Genomic DNA, 8,948 nt, shown 5'->3' with positions numbered 1-8,948 from the left:
TCCCCACACTAAAACAGTTTGTCTTTTAAACATATGAAAAATATATATTTCATTATATATATATATATTTCAGCAGCTTGGGAATAAAAAAAAAAAAAAAAAAGAAAAGAAAAATGCATGAGCCTGAAACCTACGTGTGAACTGAGTGGAGTTGTGTGTTTGCAGAGAACTCGTGTGGAAAGAAAAACACAAGTAACGTGATCGCGTGACGATGGACAGAGTGAGGTGTCAAGGCCGGCTGTGTGGAAGACCTGTGTGCAGACGGGTGGGGGGGGGGGGGGGAGGCGCTGCAGCAGGGTCGGGGGGGGGGCGAGCGGTGAGGGAGGAGAGGTGATGGGCGACCGGACCTGCAGTCGCTCTCTCCACCGCTCACTTGTTTCCCCGTCGCCCCCCCCCGCCCCCTCTCCAGGAGAACCCTGGTCGTCTGCGAAGCCTCGAGAGGAATCGAACCCACGGACCCTGTCGGTGACGGACACTCCGAGCAGAGATGTAACTTTGTGAAGCTGCAGGTTTTAAAAGACGGCTCTGAAAAGTTTGTCTCTTGCTCTTTGGTGCAGTTTGGAAACAACAGACGTTTAAATTGAGAAAATGAATGAAATGAAATCGATTATTCATGCAAGAAACCATCTGCAGAATAATAAATATATTATTTACTTCATTTACCTTTTTTACTAGGTCGTGATTTGATTCAAATGTGACTTATAATTTAACCCGTTATAAAAACAGTATCTGATGTAAAGACATTGTTATTATAGTTTATTATATTCTCCAGCGTCTGAAATGTCTGTTACAGTTCTGGAGACGTCTCTTCAGAGCTCTGAGAACATATGATGGAAATATTTTTTCAAATTTCTGAGGCAACAGCAAATTTCAATATTAATCTATAATTCGATTTTTAAAATACTCCGCATTGTAAATTGCCTGACTGACCTAAAAAGGTTTAAATTTCAGGCTGCAACGACTTTACACTGTTCTGCCATTTTATTAATTCATCAGAAGAAGAACGTTGACAGACGCAGCTCAGCTCAGAATCATCAGAACATTCTAACGTCCACATCATAAAACAGAGCAAACTTTCTCCATTAAAGTCAATGAGATGTTGAAAGTGGATTAATTCTCACTTCAGTGAATCAGAGCTGAACTTCCACCAGGAAGTGAAACACTAACTTTTCAGAGCCGAACCTTTAAGACGACAGCAGGTGTGAGTTGGATCATTTGAATACAGATGTTTTGCAGAGTTTCACTTTATCAGTGGTGCGAGAAGAGGAAGAGGAGGAGAGGAGGAGGAGGAGAGAGGGAAGCCTACGGTTGGAGAGCGGGGGGGGGAGGGACTGGGAGATTTTGGTACAGTTGCCATTGTCATTCCGAGAGAGTTTTCTTTTTTTTACCAGTTAAGTGCATCATCATCATCCTCCTCACAAAAATCAGTTGACATTTAGATCATCACATTGTAGAAACAGTATGACAGGCTTGTAATAATATCGAACAGATGTCACAAATGACAAAATAAGAAAAGAGATTTTCAGATCTCTCGTTTCTTTCGGGGGAATCTTCTTCTTCTTCTTTCGCTCCGAGCTGGTTGCGTCGGGCTCCGTCGTTCAAAGCCTCCGACGCCTCCAGAGAAACGTCCACGAGGCCGGTGAAGCCTTTCCGTGTCTCAGAGAACTCACAGCCCCCCCCCCCCCTTCGTGTTCATCCCTCAGCGTGACAGCTTCCTGGTCAGCGAGGCGGGGGGGGGGAGGAGGAGAGGGTTAAGAGCTATACGTGAGGGAGAGTCACCAGCTCCCCGTCCACCTCGAACTCCTCCGCCCCGTCGGGGGAGAAGAGGTAGGTGGGGGGTTTCCAGGGGGACTCCTCCAGGCAGGAGGGGTACAGCTTCCCCACGGCGCAGCGGAAGTCCTTCCCCAGGTCCCAGAGGACGCGCTCGGACACCGGCTGCCGCAGGTACCAGCTGTCCAGCTCCACGTCGTACTGGTAGATGGCGTACTTGGCGCGCTCGTTCATGTGAGTCTCACGCATGAAGATGCACAGCGAGTTGAGAAGCACCACCGCCCGCACGCACGGGTCCGAGTAGCGCTTGGCGGGGATGTTGGCGGCGAGGCGCCACTCGTTCTTGTTGACGTCGTAGATCTCCACGGTCACGGAGGAGCCGTCGATGGTGCTCGTCGGCAGGCGGACGCCCGAGTTGCTGACCACGTGGAGGCCGCCGATGTAGAAGATGAGGTCACCGAAGGCGGCGGCGGAGGCGAAGCAGCGGCTGGTCTTGCGCATGGCCATCTCCACCCAGGTGTCGGCCCGGGGGAAGTAGCAGTACATCAGGTCGTGGGTCATCACGTAGATGCAGTCGTGAGCCACCACCGAGGTGCTCCAGTTCCAGGCGAAGGGCAGCGGGCTCATCATGCTCCACTCGTCCTTCTCGCAGTCGTAGCGCTCCACCGTGCGCTTGTTCAACTCCCCCCCGACGTTATCCCCCCCGATTGCATAGATGTAGCCCTCGCAGTAGACCAGCGAGGGCTTGATGCGGGCACACAGCATGGGCGTTTTGGGCACCCAGGCGTTCTGCTGGGCATCGAACCAGTAGAAGCTGTCGACCGAGCGGAACACGGCCTGTAACTTGCCGCTCTTGCCGTGGTTGGTGATTGAGTTTTTGAGCGGGATCTGACCTCCGGCGATGAACACATCGTTGTCCGGGGTCACGAGGGTCCCCACCTTCTGCAGGTCCCCGGGGGGGTTGTTGAGCTTGTACACTTTCTCCGCCTGCGGACTGTAACACACCACCGTGGTGGGCAGGGACCCCGACATCACGTAGCCCTCCACCTGCGTTTCAGACAAGGCCTCCATGAAGATCAGCATCTCCTCCTTGGTCATGCCTAACCGGGGCTTGAAGAACTTGGGCATGGACTTGTAGAGGCCCTGCACCACCACGGACTTGTCGTTGGGGGGCAGGCCCTGGAACCAGGCGCGCTGCGTCACCTCGGACAGGGCGTCGATGCGGATCTGACTGAGCACGGAGGACAGGTGCTGCGAGCGGGTCTCCATGTTGTACTCCAGCCACAGCATGGCCGCCTCGCGCACCGTCTCCTCCTTCTCCACGTTGAGGTTGTCGCTGCTCAGGACGTCGATCAGCAGCTCGTGGGACAGCTGCAGGAAGGCCTCCTGTCGGTACACCATGGGGAACTTGTGCTCCACCATGCGTTTGGCGCACTGCTTGAGTTCAGTGCAGCTGAACAGGTCGCCGATGCTCAGCATGCGGACGCAGTTCTCAGCGTTTATCTTCTTCACCAGATAGTCTCTGCATTGCAGCAAGACGTCCTCCACCTGAAGGAGAGAGGAGTCAGAGAAAAGCTGAATCATCTCTTTGTATTCAGATGTAAAAACAACGTGTCACAGTAAAACATGTGTTATTAATTAACACATCTTCAGGAGTCAGTCAGATAAATGAATGCTGCTGAACTAACATAATAATTAAGACCCTCACTATGATAATGGTATTTATAGGGACTCCCTAAATAAGAATAGGTATTTAAATGAAGTGAATGTGTTCATGTATGTTGTTGACTTCCTGTGCACCGACCTGTAGGAAGCAGGCGGTCTCGTACAGCGGCTCCACGGTGCTGTCGCTGATGGCCAGGTTCCCCGTGTAGGCGTAGGTGATGATGATCTGTAAGGTGGCCGGGTCCACGTTCCTCAGGTGGACGTGGGTCTGCTTGCTCTCGCTGAGGCCGCTCATGAACATCGCCCTGTGTGGGGGGGGCGAAGACAGAGGAGGGTCGTCAGTGGAGAATAAGAGAGAAGTTGCTTCTCTCACCTGCTCTGACACGGTTCAGTCATGAGGTCAGATTGTTAGAGACACACACAATTCTTACACAAATAAAAACCCATGGGAACTACTTCTACTTTCTAAACCATCATAATCACGACTAAGCAGCACATGAGAGCAGATACTTCAGATTCATAAAACCTTTTCCATCATATCTACAAATATTTCCAGTAAACTCTTCATTCTGACTACAGGAGAAACCCCTCGGACACAGAACAACCTGTTAGCCTGAGCTGGACGATCTGTTGTAACTTTCGATCCAAATTCCGAGTTGACAACAAAAATATTTAGTTTACCATCTGATCTAAGAAATTCATGGTTGAGAGAATTCAGGGTATTTTAGCTGAAGAAATGTATTGAAACAACCAACAATACATTTTCTGTAAATTATTCCTCTTTAAAACTCTGAATTAGACTTAAACATTATAAATATATTGAGAGCGAATGAGCCACAAGCTGCTCGTCATCATCAATGAGATTATTTAGCTTCTGTACAAACTGGAACATTTGATTCTCTCAGATTTTGTTCTAGTTAATTCGCAGCAGATGTGACTTCTGATTTCCTGACTGACCGAGTCTGAATGAGATGTGGAGCTCGACAGACTCGACACCTGGGATGACTGTGCACAGACTGGGAGCTCTGACTCAGCTCCGACTCCCAGTTACAAACACATTCAGCTGCAGTGATGTTTGAGAATGTAAGAATTGTGTAAACATCATATTAAAAAGAATGTGATGCTGTTCATGTAAATGTTGTCATGTGCGAGCTCAGTGTGTGTTTGTGTCACTTCAGTCTCTGTCGTCTTGTGAGGCTGAAACGATTTGGATCGGACGTGTTTTCATTGAAGCAAAACAAACCAGTTCAGCTCCTGTTCAAGATTCTGACTTTCTATAGACAGTGACATTTATTAAAAGATTATTAAATACAATAAAAGGATTGATCAATAATGTCGGCTGCAGCCTTTCGTGATATTTTGTCTGAAAAACGCTTCTGTCCCCCTGAGAAGGTTTTTTTTTTGGGGGGGGGGGGCTGTTGATCACAGCAGGGACTAAACCTGCCCGGCTGGATTACGCAACCCTGCAGGCATACCCCTGCCCTACACCCCCCCCCCTTCCTCTCTTACTTCCCCTTTTCCCTCCATCTCTCCTACGTGACCAGACTTTCCCCCTCGAACAGGAGCTCCCTCCAGGCTCCCGCCGTCCCCCCCCCCGTCTCTGTGGAGGAGGCGGAGGGTGAAGGAGGCGCAGCAGACCGGCAGACGGAAGGAGGAGCAGTTCAGAGGAAGCCCGGCAACACCTCCTCACCCTCGAGGGGAAATGCTTTGCATGTTCACACCAGATAACGAGTGCGTGGGAAACAGCGGGGAACTTTGGGAAGAGGTGGGTGTGAGGGAGGCATCGAGTTGTCGGGACCTTTTCTTGGAATGCTTGTGAGTGCAGGGCGGGAGGACGGGGGGGGGGGAGCAGGGGGCGAGACAGACAGGGAGGTAGATAGCGTGTCCAAATGCTGCATGAGCCCCTGTCACGTACAGATGGACTCTTCCCAGAGCCGAGGCTGCTGCTCTGTCACATTCACTGCAGGGCACACACTTTATTATGCAACGCTGTGCGTACAGATGAGGCCCCCGGGGGCCGTGAGGGATCCGTCTGCTGCAGCACGGGTTAGAGAGCACTGCGTATGTTCCATGTACAGATATACAGTGTTTCCTCTAGATGAATACATAAATTCAATAGGGAAGTCATTATTTTGAGTATTTCACATCAATGCACTACGGCTTGTGTGGTGATAAACTGATTACAGCCTTTACTGTATCCAGGTGGCCCCCTCTGGCAGCGGCCCTGCATCAGGCGCATGACGCAGCGCCGGTCAACAAGACACTCGGCTCCGCTGCTGTTTTCTAATCACACACACATTGAACTGATCCTTATGAAAACCTCCTGAGGTCATATTCATGTTCATGGATAGAAAACTGGGCGAAACTTCTTCTGCAACAATGAAGTTAAAACAGAGTCATCGTGATCTGCAGCAGGAATTCCTCTCCTGTGTCTCAGTCGCTCTTCAAACAAAAACGATCCCATTTGTTTCATATTAACTCGATGATGTCGGATCATGACTCAGAATCGTTCCGGTCACTTGAACCCTGAAGTCCTGGATGTGTGTGTCAAGTCTCATCATGTGTGTGGCAGGTGGACTGAGAGCTAAATGTTGTACTTTGTGTGTTTAAATGTTTCAAACTCTCGAGCGAATCAGACACACACAAAGTTAACTTCCAGTACTGTTTGTGTGCTAATAACTTAGTGATTAGTGTTGTTATTATTGTTAAAGTGTAAAGTGAGTGCAGGTCAGAGGGAGAGAGAGAGGACATGGGGCGCATCAAGCCTTGTTTCCCCCCCCTGCATGTATAGTGTGGGTAACACTTGCTCAACAATATAGTGCATTATTCATTGTAACTGTAGGAGCTGAGCACTTAAAGACTAAATAACTGCGCTGCATAATGACAACGACCTGCAACTCATCCCCCCCATCACCCTAACTGAGGGGGGGGGGGGGGGGGATTGTTGTCCTTAAGCACAAAAACCTGTGTGATGCATTATTTATTGAAACTGTAGAAGACAAACGCACACAAAGCGCGATGACAATCAGCCCGAGGACGTTACAAACAGCTCCCCCCCCCCCACACATACACCATGAGCAGGAGGCCGATAACGACGTGGCGCACTCACCTGAAATAGGAGCTACATGTGGCCAGGACCATCTTGTGACACGGGAACTCCGTGTCCTCCACCAGCAGCACAACATCAGTCAGTAATTTCTGTTCATAAAAGAACTTGAGCTGCTCCAGCAGGGAGACAGCGTAGTCCGTGTTGACCGGCCTGCGCTCACTGAGATCCGACATGGTTGCATCCCATGAATCGCGCCCCAGTTTTGAAAAGTCACGCGGCCGGCAGAACCGGACACAAAACAACCAGGAGAAAAAAAGATATCTATTCTTAAAGATTGAAGAGGGAGAGCGGCTCCTCCACTGGCCCGAGTGGAGCCGTTCAAATCCTGTGTGGAAAGATGTCTGCTGCTCCTTCTGCGGAGGATGAGTTGAAAGATGAGACGGGTTTGAGGTCGTGGCCACCGAGCGTCAGGCGTCCGGAGGATGAGGCAGTTTCCCCTCGTAGGTACGTCTGTTGTCTGAGGTCATGCAGTGAGGCACCAGGGACCAGAGGTAGAGGGGGGGGGGGGGGGAGGGGATGCCTGTCACAACACCGTTACATCAGGGCTCGTCTGGAAAACACAGGAGAAACACAAAATGAGAAATTAGAAGACGAGAACAAAAAGTATAACTAAATCTATGAGCTCGTCCTTTATCTTCCATTTAAAGAACGTCACTCGGATAAATATCTGCAGTTTGATAAACCTGCCTCCTCATGCAGGTCACTCCCTCCCTCTTCATCAAAAGCTTCCAGAAGCAGCACTGACAGCCAGACAGTTGCTAAAAGGGCGTCTGAGAGGAAGTGGGCGAAATCAACCAGACTACTGACATCTACGAAACCAGACAGAACTCGAATAACAGAGGGAAAGGGTTTGATTGTTAATATATTTAAACACATAATCAACTTCACGTTACCACAACTATGCAGTTTATGTTTTGTTATTAACATCAAAATGTCCCAAACTCATCTCACAGCTAAACATATCCCGGTCGAATCATTTTAGATTTAAGATGCTTGGAGGAAAACAAGGCTCAGATCTTTATATGTTGTATATATTATATTCAGCACATTTTAAACAACACAGTTGAACCATTTTATAAATAAACTGTATATAATTTGTGAATTATCTGAAGTGGCTGCTGCAGCACTGCTGTTTCCCAGGGGATTAATAAAGAGCTGTATCTATCCATCAATCAATCAATCTGAAGATAGATTTGTATAATCTTTGTATTGTTCGTTAATAGTTAAGTAAAATAATGTCCAGCACATGGGTCCTTCAGGCTTGTGTGGCTCATGAACGTAACAATAGACAATGAGACACAACAAAAGCAGGTATTTCAGATATTAATATTACACTAAAACATCATAAGCTCCACAGCTCACACCCTGGATGCCTGATGGCAGGTACCCATCTCACAAAGCCACTTTCACCATCACTGGCTCCAGCCCCTAGCAGACATGAAGATAAAGCTCTGAGGCTACTACGTGTTTGAAAATGTCTTCATCAGATCAAAAGGAAAACGTGTTGAATCCAGGGTCGCACATCCCGGAGCTGTGTGACCACACCGAGGCACAGCTGCAGGGAACACACCCAGTGAACCCCGGCTACCTTCACTTAGCATCGCTGCTACACACCGAGCTAATACTGACAGATTCCCACAGCACGAGTGGAGACGTTCTGACTGGAGGCAGCAGCAGGACGTGTTGGTGTCTCTGATGGACGACCTGTCAACGGGTTGTCTGTCCCCTGGACATGATGGACGCAGGTCAACAACACGAGCAGGATGGAGACACAACCTGAAGTCATGTGAACAACATTAGCTTCCTGCTCAACGCATGTTCGTGTTCACGCTTCTCTAATCCCGAAAACACACGTGACGTCGCTGCTCTTTCTGGGAGCAAACGCGATAAATTAATAAAAAAAAGGTTGTTTCGACATTTCTGGAAGTAGCCCGATGCTAGCTAGCTACCGTTAGCCCGTCAACCACCGTGTCCAAAACAAACCCAGGGGTTGGCTAGCTGGTTAGCATGCACTGGTTAGCTAACCGCTAACCCGGCTGGTTGCGTCCTGTGGGGGTGCACATCCAAACACCCGCTCCCCAGTGTCCCCAGTTTAGTTTTTAAATATAAAAAACATGTGACCAGCTAGCTTCGATGTGTCACGTTATATCGCTAAGTAGCCAACGGCAAGCTAGCTAACAGTTAGCTTCCCTCCACTGCACAGTTCCGGGGTCGGCTAGCGTGTTAGCATCTCCCGCTGGTGTTCGTGAGAGACACTAGCATCCACCGCGACCCGCTCCTTCGTGAACTTGTTCCAGACTTGACGCAGAAAACCCGCAGGAAACCGCCCAGACAGCGCAGCGGAGAGCGGCCACTGCTGCTAGCACGCAGCGCTAAGCTAGCGGGGCTACGCGATCGGAGGCTA

The 8,948-nt window shown here is 49.4% G+C and overlaps 1 protein-coding gene across 1 annotated transcript; it reads right to left on the bottom strand.

The window, feature by feature from the left end:
* Positions 1 to 602: 602 nt before the first annotated feature.
* kbtbd2 (kelch repeat and BTB (POZ) domain containing 2) lies at positions 603 to 7,035 on the bottom strand. The gene is made up of 3 exons (XM_053412996.1): positions 6,545 to 7,035; positions 3,575 to 3,740; positions 603 to 3,318 (listed from the first exon to the last, which is right to left on the bottom strand). The coding sequence occupies exons 1-3, from the start codon at positions 6,715 to 6,717 to the stop codon at positions 1,759 to 1,761; spliced, it is 1,899 nt and encodes a 632-aa protein (XP_053268971.1). The 5' UTR covers positions 6,718 to 7,035; the 3' UTR covers positions 603 to 1,758.
* Positions 7,036 to 8,948: the final 1,913 nt, after the last annotated feature.

The sequence above is a fragment of the Pleuronectes platessa genome, chromosome 20, assembly GCF_947347685.1.
Source record: "Pleuronectes platessa chromosome 20, fPlePla1.1, whole genome shotgun sequence".
Classification (NCBI taxonomy): domain Eukaryota; kingdom Metazoa; phylum Chordata; class Actinopteri; order Pleuronectiformes; family Pleuronectidae; genus Pleuronectes; species Pleuronectes platessa.
Note: the sequence above shows the minus strand (reverse complement) of the source record. Positions and strands in the feature narration are given on the sequence as shown.